The sequence below is a fragment of the Onychostoma macrolepis genome, chromosome 15, assembly GCF_012432095.1.
Source record: "Onychostoma macrolepis isolate SWU-2019 chromosome 15, ASM1243209v1, whole genome shotgun sequence".
Lineage (NCBI taxonomy): Eukaryota > Metazoa > Chordata > Actinopteri > Cypriniformes > Cyprinidae > Onychostoma > Onychostoma macrolepis.
Window position 1 is genome coordinate 17,913,045 of NC_081169.1, and position 14,407 is coordinate 17,927,451.

A 14,407-nucleotide genomic window follows, 5' to 3' on the forward strand; every position below is an offset into this window, starting at 1 on the left:
TTTTCTTTAACCGTGACCCTAATTGTCCTTACCCAAAGCTGTGTCCATGCAAAGTCCTGCTAGCACCCACTGCCTGCTTATTAATTACACAATAGCTGGGAGGAGCGGAACCCTGTTTTGTCCAGTGACTATTTTTAAAGCGACTTAGCTAAAGCCTACTGTGCTATTAAGCTGTGCTTTTCATTGCATTTTTATTGAGATGTGAGAAATCCCTCTTAAGTGTATTAAATGATAAATCTCTGTGCGTTTGTATTAGACACAGGATTATGGGAGGATTGGGAAGTGATGCTTTTAGAGCCCATGAGCCTGTTACTCTCTTGCCATCACACCCGGAACTGTGAGATCTCTTAGCTCAGATGGTGCGATCATGCAGAGATCAGTGGAGGTGAACAGGAGAGATGTCAACTTGTTGTAGGGCGAAAACAAAGTACATTTAAAGGGATAGTTCACCCAAAAATTCAGACTGCCGCCGTTTCATCTTATAAATGAATGATTTATAATATAAGTTTCAATATTAAAGGAATAGTTTGGCCAAAAATGAAAATTTGCTGGAACTTTGCTCACCTTCAGGCCATCCAAGATGTAGATGGGTTTATTTCTTCATTATAACAGATTTGGAGAAATTTACTATTGCATCACTTGCTCACATGTGGATCCTCTGCAGTGAATGGGTGCCGTCAGAATGAGAGTCCAAACAGCTGATAAAAACACCACAAAAATCCACAAGTAATCCACATTGTTGTCTCACATCAAAATCCACATATATATTTGTTTAGAACTATTTTAGACTGTTTCCGCTTGTAAACAGAGCTTGATCTGGCATATTTCTCTCCTGATTCAGACGAGATGACTTTTTCACCTGAGAAAGCAGTGTGGAAAGAGGACTCATACTTTAGCTGGAAGTTTAAAACGTTAAAATGTCTTAAAAATTTAACACAAACATGCAACTTCACAAGAAATGGACTGGAGTTGTGTTGTGGATTATTGTGATGTTTTTATCAGCTGTTTGGACTCTTATTCTGACGGCATCCATTCACTGCAGAGGATCCATTGGTGAGCAAGTGATGCAATGCTAAATTTCTCCAAGGGCCAGTTTTACTAACAGCTTGCGCCAGTGCAAACCATCTTTTGGCGTTAAAATAGTACTGTTAGGTTTTACTAAAGACGCGGAGTGACGAATTAGCGCTGAAAAGGTGTGGACAGTTATTTTTGCACCTGGCCTTATTGAATATGCATTTCTAGGAGTTTCCCTTTCAGATGCAAAATTTATGGGAGAAGAGTATTCAAATGAATCACGCAACGAGATTTACGAATGTTTGCACTCGTCAAATTATTGGCATTTGTGCCATTATTTGACGCCCAAAAAAAAGCATGTCTTAAACTATTTTGTGTTTGAAATGGATGCAATTTGTTGCTAGGAGGAGGTACCACAGAGAACAGAGAGCATCTGGTAGAAGGGAGAGGATTTTTCCACACGTATTAATTTGTTTGGAAAGAACACATTATCCGAACATATCGTTTGCCAAGCCATGTTATTTTTAATTTGCTAAGGAAATAAAAGATAACTTGGAACCCTCAACTAGGAGTCTTTCAATACCAGCTATATCAAAACTGTTGCATCCCTTCATTTTTTGGCCTCCGGTTCTTTTCAACGTACCGTGGCTTATTTATTTATTTATTGTTTATTTGCGACTACGCTAATTTGCGCTGCATTTAGTATATTGCGTTGGTCGATATGTAAATGATCTGTTACATCTGTGTTCCTTACTTTGCACGTTGTTAGTAAATTACCCGCAGAAATTTTCACAGCCATCGGCGCTGTTTTGGAATTACGCTCTCACGCTAATTTGCCCTGTTTAGTAAAACTGGCCCCAAATGTGTTCTAATAAAGAAACAAACTAATCCACATCTTGGATGGGTGAGTAAATTAGTGCAAATTTTCATTTTGGGAGAAATTATTCTTCAAGTGGCTAAAATTGATTGTTTAGCTCTTTTGGCGTTTATCGTTTGTGTGTACACTACACTCCCAGAGTGCTGATGAAGTGTAATATTTCATCTCTCATGCTACTGGCTCAATTGCCTGTTTTTTTGGCCCACACACAAGATATAAAGATTCGTTTGTCTCTTTCCTCTGCTGTTGCATTTGATGCATGGGTCTTGCTTTAAAACCAGTGTTTGCTTTTGGGTTCTTATGTGGACATTAAAAAAGATTAGATGAAATAAAACCTCTTTATGGTCATGAATCATCTGAGATGTCTAATTCTTTATTTGGAAGCTCAGGGAGTAAAAAGCAATGTTAAAAGTTTATCACCCCACCTCACACACATTCTCTTTTTTTTATTTTATTTTTTTCCTCTGACATTTGCGTTATTTTACCATATGTATCTTTTGCGTCATGTTTCAGTGTAATTTGAGGTAAGCGTTATGATCTGCTGATAGGTCTGACAGACACAATCCGCACTCTTACAGTCATGTTAAAGATAAATGCATTTCCTTCCCGTGATGGATCCTCCACCCTTCAAGTTATTTGGAAAGTTCATGCCAGGTGCATCTTTGGATCTCAGATCATCCCTGTGTGCTTTTTCATGCTGACTGGATGACCACATAATTCAAGCTCTCTGAGGATGGGAATCTCATGGCTTTGAAGTTTTCCCTGTTTTTCAAGGGCACTTGTCTCAGATCGGTTTTCCATGAGCATACGTCTCCTTATCTTTCCGATTAATTGCAGAGGAGGCGCACAGGCGTGTAACATCATCCTTTTCATGATTGTGCAAATTTAGGAGTAATGTGCCTATTACCTTTCTTAAGTTAAAAAATAAATCTTTTTTTTTTTTTAAATAGGATGCTAGTAACCTCTTTAATTGAACTTTTCCAAGAACATTATTTTTTAAACAATACCATTTTTATTTTTTAAAAAAGCTCCTTTTTTAATTTTTTTTTAAATATACAAGTGTACATTATTCATTATAGATTTTAATTTAGTTAATTATTAATTTTAATCTGGATAATTGTTACGTTTTTCCTACAATTTTATAGCACTTTGAGTCAACTGCTGTTGTTTTAAATGTTTAATAATGGTTAAACGCGTTTAATGGCTTGACATGAACATAGTAGCAAAAGGTACAAAGGTATTACTACACCCCAATTATATTCTAAACTTCAATGCGCATCAATGCGCCACACTTAGATTTTGAGTACTCATAAGGACATTTGAGGTAAAAATAAAAGCTGTTTTCAGGCCGGAACTGTCCACTTCGCCATCCCTTTCTCTCTTTCCAGCGTCTGTTCCTTTTTTTTTTAAATAGGATGCTAGTAACCTCTTTAATTGAACTTTTCCAAGAACATTATTTTTAAACAATACCATTTTATTTTTTAAAAAGCTCCTTTTTAATTTTTTTAAATATACAAGTGTACATTATTCATTATAGATTTTAATTTAGTTAATTATTAATTTTAATCTGGATAATTGTTACGTTTTTCCTACAATTTTATAGCACTTTGAGTCAACTGCTGTTGTTTTAAATGTTTAATAATGGTTAAACGTTTAATGGCTTGACATGAACATAGTAGCAAAAAGGTACAAAGGTATTACTACACCCCAATTATATTCTAAACTTCAATGCGCATCAATGCGCCACACTTAGATTTTGAGTACTCATAAGGACATTTGAGGTAAAAAAATAAAAAGCTGTTTTCAGGCCGGAACTGTCCACTTCGCCATCCCTTTCTCTCTTTCCAGCGTCTGTTCCTTTTTTTTTTTTTTTTAAATAATTAAATGCTGTAAACACCAGTACAAGAAAACCAGTGCCCCTGCAACAGGCTCCTCATTTCAATGTGTTTCCAATATGCATGCGAATCTGTGGAGAGCCCAGTGAAAGGGGAGGAAATGTATTTCTGGCAGTGCTGCAGACATGAAGCTGCGGTTGAACTTTTTACCCTAATTACTTTCCCGCTAATGCCCACGGCGTGCTGGAATCAAAGGGCCCCCTCAGGCCCCAAGAAGCCTGTGATGTGGCCAGCGTTTGTTGTGTGTTGAAGCTCGGCTTGAGAAAGACAGGGGCAGAAAGAGAGAGAGAGAGGGCGCAAAATTGTGACAGATTTTTTTTTTTCTGCTCAAAAATGTCTCAGTTACCACCCACCTCACTTGTTGCCTACAAAAATAGAGTAATTGTTTTCATCTGTGTTTTTACATTGCTGTACTTGGAAATAGCTGTTATAAATCAATACGAGGCTGGCTCGAGGGACTTATCACGGTCCAGAGATCAGAGTTGCGATTTGTCCGTTTCTTCATTTTCCTCAAACACCTTTTGAAAAGGAATATCTCGCACTTCAAGCATCTGTTTTCCATGTTTCTTGAATGATAGCAAAAAGCCTAAGAGGATAATAAAAGAGCTTCATATCTTGCCTTATCTCAGAAGAAACAATACGCGGGGTGGGTTTATCGCAGTTTTAGGCGATTAAACTTTTGAACAGACTTAACGTAGACGTTGTCCACTTTTAACAGATTTATTTAGATTTTTATTTATGGTGCGTTTATTGAGTTTAGTTAAGCTCATGTTTTGTGGTGTGTTTCTCAGAAGGTCGGCTGGTATTTTGGGGTAAGGCAGTATTTGTTTTGCACTTCCAGAGCATGTAATTGTCTGTTCGTATACGGAAAGCTTGTAAAGTAGCTGAAGCCAAAATGCGATGACGTCGCCTTGTAAATGGATTTACTCGCTAGCACTGTTCTTAGTTTCCAGACTTCCTATTTTATATTCCTTTCCCCTTGTCAGTTTCCGTTCAGGTTAGTGAAATGATTAAAACCTCACAATGTAAAAAGCACCAAAATGGTTATCTTACAGGGTTCAGAGTCATGCTGAAATACAGACATCAAAACATTTACGAGATTATAAAAGTGATGAGTTGGCCAGCTCGTCACATAGTGGCGTAATGTGCGTAATTACCATTGTAAACATATGTGATGCTAAAATTAAGCCAAACCTTAACTGTAAAAAATGTTAATGTTCCACTCGAGAGTGACTTTTCCCATTTGGTTACCACGAGGGAGGCTAAGAGCAGAAAAAGGCCTTTTTTATTTTCTTACCATGCTGAGGGGAGATGGATTTTGCAGGTGTGCGTCTAGGAAGTTTTGTGAGATTGTACCCAGCTATTAGACGCGCCTTTTGAGATTATGGATATTCACATTTGAAGCATTGTGAAGCAGACATGAACTTGTGAGTTCAGGTCACCACCACTTCCAGTATGTAAAATAACTGAGGCATATTTTTAAAGAAAATATAGACTTCTTTCTAGATTGTTGTTTAAAAAAAAAAAAAAAAAAAAAATTTTAAGTGCCTATGCTATTTTTTTTAATGGTCAGTGACAAGTAAGACTGTGTTATTTAAAGAGAGGGCCTGATTTCTCAGGCAAACAGGGAAAAATGATTCTCTGCTCTTTATCCTTAAAATTATGATAACACAATAAATTTTATGGCCTTATGTTAATCAGATTTAGTATATGTATTAACTTGGCCTTTGCTAAAGAAATGGCCGGGATGAAAGTGACATATATAAAGTCGGATGACTGAAGCCATAGGACAGGTCATAATATCTGTGCTCAATATCACCTAAAAGTGTGCTACACTGAAACGCTGATATGATTTTATAACGATAATTGAAATTTACTGACGCTTTCAAATCGAAGTCTCGATTCTCAGTGAGAGGAAATTGTATTATGTTGAGCGTGCACTGCGTCCATTAGTAGCGGGCCATTAGTTACAATGCAAAAAGGCAAACAATTGATGTGGCCAATTTGATGATTCTTTTTTCAAGGCTATCATTGTCCCGTTAATCAATCTGGGAGCATATCATTTGTGTCACATTGGTTCTAAAACGCTTTAAATTGGATTGATCTGACCCAGATTATATTGAAATCAATGAATAGTGGCTCTAAGACAAGTTTAGGAAGTTAAATGTCCCTATTAATCTCGGTGTCTGAATCCAGAGGGGTTTTAGCTATGATGATAATCTCTTTGTAGATAGCCGTGTCTCTCTCGCCGAGACTGCAAGCGTCCGCAGCTGTGAAAGGACAGCAGAAGAGAATAAAAATGCAGACTAATAGCTTTAGCAGATTTATACAGTCATTCGTTTGACACACTTAAACTACTTTCACACAGCAGGCAAGGCAATGTTAGTCCCCAAAATGTAATGATATATTAATACATTTAAATTATTATTATATTATATTATCATTTACCTGAAATAAAAACCTTTTGTAACATTATACACTATACCATTCAAAAGCTTAGAGTCAGTGTAAACATTGTTAGAAATTAACACTTTTTTTATTTAGCAAGGATGCTTTAAATTTATTAAAAGTGATGATAAAAACATTTATAATGTTACAAAAGATTTCTGTTTCAGGTAAATGCTGTTCTTCTAAACATTCTATTAATCAAAGAAACTTGAAAAATTCTACTCTGCTGTTTTCAACAATAATAATACATGTTTTTTGAGCAGCAAATCAGAATATTACAATGATTTCTGAAGGATCATGGGACTGGAGTAATGATGCTAAAAATTCAGCTTTGATATTGCAGGAATAAATTACATTTTAAAATATTCAAATAGAAAACATTTGATTACATGATTTTAAATAGTAAAAATATTTCAAAATTGTACTGTTTTTTTCTGTACTTTGGATCAAATAAATGCAGGCTTGGTTCAGGACTTCTTTTTAAAAAAATCGTACTATTCAAAAACATTTGACCGGTAGAGTGTGTGTGTGTGTGTGTGTGTATAATTTTTTCCCCCATGTTTTCTATTATAGATGTATGATAAATTTAAATTTTTGGAAATAAGTGTTCAGATTTGTAATATGTATGTATTACTATAAATATATATTTTTTTAGTTGATGGATACTATGGAAGTTCTTAGCGGCCATGCATTATTATTTTTTTCCTTCTTGTTTTCTCGTGATCACGACTTATTTTTCTCGTGATCTCGACATAACAAATGTTGTTTTCTCGTTATCACGACTTAATTTTCTCGTGATTTTGACATTACTATTGCTATAGTAACAAACGCAACCTTGACAGGAACATTCTAAAATACTTAACCTGGCTTAATGCGTTAATTGAGAGTGTTTATAAAAGACAAAACTCAGTATATACACATAGTAATTCATACAGACAAGAAGATGAGCCCATAATAAGAATGCAATTCGTTTAATTCCGTGTTAAGCGTAGGCTTAATGCGTTAAGGCAGTGTTTTAAAAGACCAAACTCAGTAAACACATAATTAATAAAGCATTCCATGTACAGATAAACAAATAAGTCCATAACAAGAACGCAATGCGGTTAACGCGTTAAGCGTTTTACCTATAGAAAACGGGCTATAAGAAAAAAACACATTGCGTTCGAATCCTGCACTCAATCTGCTTGTCTGTACATAGGCTATTATAATTGATTAAAAATGTGTTTACTGAGTTTGGTCTTTTAAAAACACTCTCTTAATGCATTGAGCAACGTTAAGCGTTTTGGAATGCCCCCTTTGAGGCGCAAATGATCGACAGATAACCGTGCGCTCTTATACTGTATCTTGTGGATATAGAAATGACGTCTACAATAAAATAAATAGGCTAATCAAACACTGCTGATTTTGTCCAGAGTTGAGCTACGCTAAACATTTTTTTTGTGTAATTAACATGTTTAAATGGTCCAACAACAAAGCATTTAATGCCGCAAGCGCAGGCGGAGCGCCTTAGAAGAATGCAGAGAAGAACTATTCTAAAAATCTTAAACTGCTTGGATTACACTCACTTCATTTTCCTTGTTTGTTTAAAATTATATATAATAAAATAAAATAAAATTATTATATATAATAAAATTATAAATAATAATATATTATAATAATTTGTGATTTTTATTAGTCGTAGGATATCATGTGCGTAACAAGCTTAATGCTGCTGCTGTGTGTGTGTGTGTGTGTGTGTGTGTGTGTTTTACAAACAATTGTAGAAAATACAAAAGATTAGGCTACAACACTGTATAACATCACTGAACTAAATTATACACACGTATATCTTATTAATATACATTTATTAACAATAAAGATTAAAAATAAGAAAGATGTACATTAGAAATGGGCTACGTCGTTGTAAATGAGAAACAGTGGTGAGTCGTGCAGCAGTAACGTAACAATAACAGATAAAATTTCAAGCAAAATGATCATATTTATTCAAGCATTTAGCATTTATAAGTTAATTAAATGTCAGTAATGAATGGCACAAATAATAGATAACCTAAGAAGGTCCTTTGTCCCAAACGCGTACAGTATGCTGATACAACTCCCCAATCATAGTTCTGTACTGCCACCTGTTGGCGCAGTTGTGTAACTTGAGAACAACTCTTGTTATGTCGAGATCACAAGAAAAATAAGTCGTGATAACAACAAAACAACTTTTATGTCATGTCGTGATCACGAGAAAACAACTTTTGTTATGTCGTGATCACGAGAAAATTAAGTAGTGATCACGAGTAACAACTTTTGTTATGTCGAGATCACAAGAAAAATAAGTCGTGATAACAACAAAACAACTTTTGTTATGTCGTGATCACGAGAAAACAACTTTTGTTATGTCGTGATCACGAGAAAATTAAGTAGTGATCACGAGAAAACAACTTTTGTTATGTCGAGATCACAAGAAAAATAAATCGTGATAACAACAAAACAACTTTTGTTATGTCGTGATCACAAGAAAAATAAATCGTGATAACAACAAAACAACTTTTGTTATGTCGTGATCACGAGAAAACTTTTGTTATGTTGTGATCACGAGAAAACAATTTTTGTTATGTCGAGATCATGAGAAAATTAAGTTGTGATCGCGAGAAAGCAAGAAGGAAAAAAATAATAATGCATGGCCGCTTAGAACTTCCGTAGGATACTACACTACTTGATGATAACTTTTTCAAAATCGTATGAAACCAACATGAAAGAGTACATTTCCGAGAACTACAAATTTTAATGTTTAGCGAGGACGCTCTTATTTGTTATTGACACAAATACGACTGATTTCAAACACTGCTTGGAAAGAATTCATGTGTGTCTGACTGTCCAGTTGCTGCCCTGTGATTGTGTGTTTGTATTTGTGATGTGGCTCTGAGACAGGGTTGTTACTGGTGGCTGGCCGATGTAGAGATGCAGCTCTGGGCACACGTTCATGTCTGCGGTGGGTTCTACTGCTTACTGCATTGTGTTGTTGACACGCATACTGTAATCCAGCCCTGGGTAAGCCGGCAAACTCAAACTCCCACAGTGGGCCGAGATAGACCACGGGTCAGTTTTGCCACACAACTCTACCTGGTGGCCAATCCGGACCTCCAAATGGCCATAGCACGATTTAAGACTTGTGGGACGATTCCATCAATCACTGATGGATCTGAGACACTGAGCCTCAGCTGCAGGCTTGACCTTCCAGACATTGAGAATGGGATGTGTTGTATCACACACACAGCGAGCCTCCTGCTCCAAGACATTATCATGCTATCTTTAAAACATTATGCGCAATATGTCCACCCTGACCTCAAGCCACAGCGCTGAGGAGAAGTGGCTCAAATGGCAGCTGTTTGGGAACAGGCTCAAAATACAAGCTGGATTCGCAATCGTCACGGCTTCACTCAGAGATCACTCACTGTCTGTGAAAGTAATGACAAATTAAAAAACCTCCCTGGCTCTTCATCACTCAGAATCAGAACTCAAAAGTATAGGATGTTGAGAGACACCACAGCTTTTTTCATTTATGGTTTAAGTACTTCCATGTTCCACAATTTGTGGTTTGATGTCTTGGCTGCTTTGTAAAAACTGATATGTGCATGTTTGGAAAAAGAGTCGTTTCCTCGACATGCTGTCCACGCTGTTTTATCCACTGTTTGCATGCTTGTAAATTATGAATGAGGAGTAAAATGACATTTTCCAACATTAAAAAAGGGAAAACAAAGAAGACATTTGAGAGCTTTTAAAATCAGATGTTTAAACAAGTATGTATAAAACGCTGTGCTATCTTGTGAACATGAACACATCTCTTTTTTTTCTTTTTTCAATTCAGTGCCATTTTTCTGCTTGATTATTTATTATTATTGATGGCTCTTAATGGTTAGCTAGTTGTTCTATCCCCCCCCCCCCTCTCTCTCCTTCCATAATAATAATAAGTATTTGTTTGTCCAGTTTTGATGTGTTTTATTTTCCAGATGTTCTTAGTGCCAATGAAATACTTGATCCTTAGACGTTATTTTTTTTCTTTTTTCTTTTTTCTTTTGTGTTTTTTTTGTTTTGTTTTCCATAGTAAAAGCCCTCATGGAAAAGTTGCATCTATATATTCATCTCCTCTACAGCACCGTTACTATATCCATACATATGCAGACGAATGTTTTTGGCCGTTGTGTCGCGTCTAAATTTTAGAGCATCTAGCAATGAACATTGCGTTTTTAAGGCTCTATGTCATCTTAAATTAGTCAAAATGTTTTAAAATGCTAAATAAACAGTTGTTTTTCCGTCGTATATTTGACTGTATTGTGTATTATAGTCGGTGCATTGTATTGGCCAATCAGAATCCAGGATTGGAACTATTTAGCCTTTTTTGACATCAGAACATCAGTCAATAGACCCTTGTTTTCACAGGAGCTGTGTTACATTAGTAGCAGAGCCAATAGCTCTATGCACTATACGTTTTATTGCCAAACTGTATGTTAATGCTAATCTATGATGCATGATATAATCACTTCTTGTGAAGCGGCAGACAGTCGGTCGAATTAAGAGTCAGACGCAGCAAATCATTAGTGGTTGCTTCCAAAGCCAGTTGTTTTGTCAATGAAGCACAAGCTATTGATCATCTTCATTTACATGGAGTGCTCGATCAGCTCCGCGTCAGTGTCAATAATCTGGCCTCTTTGGTTCCAGTTTCGTCTATAGTTAGACTCCTGACATCCTTAAGTTTATTACTGATGTTTGAGCAACTTATGTACACTTAGCTACGGCTCCAACAGAATACCTGACTTGTTAGATTGGTATTCTGATCCAGACCCACTGGGTTGGGCAGTGCTGATGCCATGCTTATTACCACAAGACTAATATCCTGCGGAAAGCAAAGTGCCCAGCACAGCGTCTTACCAGAAACATTCTGTTAAGATGGTTAATATGGCAGGCCAGGCTGTGCCAGCTGAGTGCGGAACACCTAATTAGGATTAATATCTGCCTTTATCACGAGCAGCAGCCACTGCTTTCACTTAACTCCCATCTCCTTGATGAAGGTAGAGAGGAAATAACTACAGAATGGCCAGTGTGAGAAAGTTTTCTGGTGGGTCTTGATCTTGTAATGTATTTTGGGAACTTAAATGTTAAGTTTTGTGTTATTGCAAATTACAATAAAAATGTACTACCCTTTTTGTTTTAGTTTTAGTTTTTTTTGCTTTGCTTTTTGTTTTGTGTTTTGTGTTTTTAGTTTTTGGTTTTTGTCTTATTTTATCTTGCTTTTTGCTTTGTTTTTGTTTCGTTTTTCTTTGCTTTGCAGTGCTTTTTGTTTTGCTTTTTTTCTTTTTTTTCTTTTCTTTTCTATGCTTTTTGTTATGTGTTTTTTGTTTTGTTTTGTTTTCAACAACAAACATTTAAAAAAATGTTTTGAATGAAGTCTCTCCAGCTCACCAAGGCTGTATTTACTTAAAATTTACAGTAAAAAACAGTAATACTGTGAAAAAATACTGTTTTATGTTTTAATATATTTTAATTGTACTTTATTCCAAAGCTGAATTTTTAGCATCAATCCAGTCTTTAGTGTCACATTATCCCTCAGAAATTATTCTGTAAATTTTGATCAATTCAATGCATCCTTGCTGAATAAAAGTATTCATTCAGACTTTATAAATAATATGTAAAAATAGAAATAATATGGTTAATATAAGTATTAAGGCTATTTCGACTAACCAATCATTGCTCTGTGTTTTCCAGGACAAGTCCCCCTTATTGTTGTGTGGATCTTTATTCCTTGAGGACAGGAGAAATGGTCAAGTCCATACAGTTTAAAACGCCCATCTATGATCTGCACTGCAACAAAAGGTGCGTTTACACACATTTTGTCCTGCATTTTACCTCGTAATCATTTTAAATGCAGCATTAAGTTTATGTACACTTTTTTTTTTTCTGACTCGATCTCTATCCTTTGATGACCATAGGATCCTCGTCGTTAGTCTTCAAGAAAAGATCGCTGCCTTTGACAGCTGCACCTTTATGAAAAAGTTCTTTGTCACAAGTAAGTGCTTCGTGTTATAGATGTGTCTGCTGAACTTGACCCTTCTTGACCTTCTCTACTCTCCGACGCAACTTTTCTCTGCTTCTTTGATCTGCAGCTTCGCAAAACAGGAAACCTAGTCTTGATTAATCCTCTTTGCACACTGACTTCATTAAACCCACAAAACCCCACACAACCCTCATACGTGCTGTCACACCAATGGAGCCGGTTTTCCCTGTGTCACTCCTCACGGCTATACGATATCAAAGCTCATCCACAACTCCACAGGCCTGCTTGTTTACACAAATGGCTTTTGTTTTATAATGTGTCAGAGCGGGACATTACCAGAAACGTCTGTGTTAAGCTGCCATCGTGCAGCGTAAACAATAACAAACAAATGCATAGTGTCACTCAGCCCCGCTCTAGCACATAAAGAGTCATTTCCTCTCCTCCAGTCTAGACCATGGGCGAAATCCGAATGGGTTTTTTGCACCTTTGAAGGAGATGCTGCTCATAAGGTCCCAACTCTCATGTGCGTGACTGGTCTTCGTATATGGTTTCAGAAGAATAAACTGTCCATGTCACCATGTGAAACCAGGCCTCTGCTGCCCACTTAAGCAATCGTCTGTTGTAAATTGCCATTAGTGTTGTTTTAATGGCTCTCATTGTCTATCCGACATCCCCGTCAACGTCTGCGCCACAGGAAACGGGCATGGTCAATAACCCTTTACATCATTAATCGCTTCTCTAAAGCTTCCTCAACACAGGAAAAACAAGACTAGATGTATTTTTTAAAGTGACAGACTGGAGTCCATAGTTATTATAGTTAACTGAACTATTAAAAAACCCCTCAAATTATAAAAAAAAAAGTTCCTTAATGTAATTTCCGGAATATAAGTCACGTTTTAACATGCTGCGACTTATATTTCAAAGCAAAGAGAATACATTTGGATTTGTGCCGAATGAGAAAGGTACAAGAGCCTAAGTTTTTATATAGCACATTTCTCACACTGGTAGTTTTAGTTTTGCTTTAAGTAAAATTGTTTAGACTTGACTTTTATAACACATTTTGTTTATAATGAATGCCACTATGACTTATGTTTGTTTTATACTTAAATTTTTAATTCCTACTCTTTTCTGAATACTGTTAAGTTATAAAGATTTTTTGTGGAGTGAGTGTTCATAGTGTTTATAATGTTTGTAAACATTTCATTTTATTTTACATTTCAATATTTTTATATTTATTTCTTAATATAATGATAAACCTGAATGTATTTTAGAATTTTTGTCTAGTGTAGATCTGAAATGTCTTTTATAACTTTTTGTTAATTGTATACTTTGTGTAATTTATTCAGAGATCGCCATGAAAATAGCCTTGATCCTGGCATGGCATTAAGAAGTGAATAAATAAATAAATAATATAATGATAAAATATAATGATAGATGTGTTTTTTTTTCTGTCAACAACACTTTTTTTCGGGAAAATACAGTATGTGAAATAATATAAATGTTAACTGAAATAAAAACAGGAGGAAAAAAGAAAAAGAAAAAAATCTAGCTAGTTGCCAAGGAAATATTTCTCATTTTCAATTAGTTTAACTTGGTGTACTAAAACAAACAAAATTAAAGCTGAAATAAATTAATGAAAGAAATGAATAAAAACTATATAAACACAGTATAAAAATGCCAAGAACACACAAACAAAATTATTAAAACTAACTGAAATTACAATGAAAATATAAAAATAAACTAATTCGAAAAAATTGTAAAATCTATAATAGTATCTGAGTGATACTTAAATAACACTGCGCGAAGACATCGAACAATGCAAAATATGGAGTTCTTTTATACGCTATGTGCCCCACCGGCCTGTTTGTTGTTTCTCATAACTTATGTTTTTTGGGGTGGAAGTGTTGAATAAGGTTTTCTCTTTCTGGCTGTGAGATCACAAAACAATGGTGAAAATCCCCCAAGCCCGGCTCACAGGATGTGTTAAACATACGTTATCTCACTGCATTGGCTCCCTCCACTTTGGAAAGGCACAAAAGGCTTTTGCATTACTGCGCTTGTGGCTTACCTCAAGCCCCATTCACCCGAGTTTCAGATCCAGTCTCTACACCCTAAATTACTGTCTGCGTATATTTT

General features: G+C 35.7%; 1 protein-coding gene across 5 annotated transcripts in view; it reads left to right on the forward strand.

Annotated features, from left to right (window-relative positions):
- bcas3 (BCAS3 microtubule associated cell migration factor) overlaps nucleotides 1-14,407 on the forward strand; it is a 241,720-nt gene that overhangs the window by 14,346 nt on the left and 212,967 nt on the right. For all 5 annotated transcript variants that reach the window (XM_058745647.1, XM_058745646.1, XM_058745648.1 and 2 more), the window contains exons 8-9: nucleotides 11,983-12,090; nucleotides 12,207-12,283. In XM_058745647.1, the coding sequence (XP_058601630.1) occupies nucleotides 11,983-12,090; nucleotides 12,207-12,283 (185 nt within the window). The remainder of the gene's footprint in view (nucleotides 1-11,982; nucleotides 12,091-12,206; nucleotides 12,284-14,407) is intronic.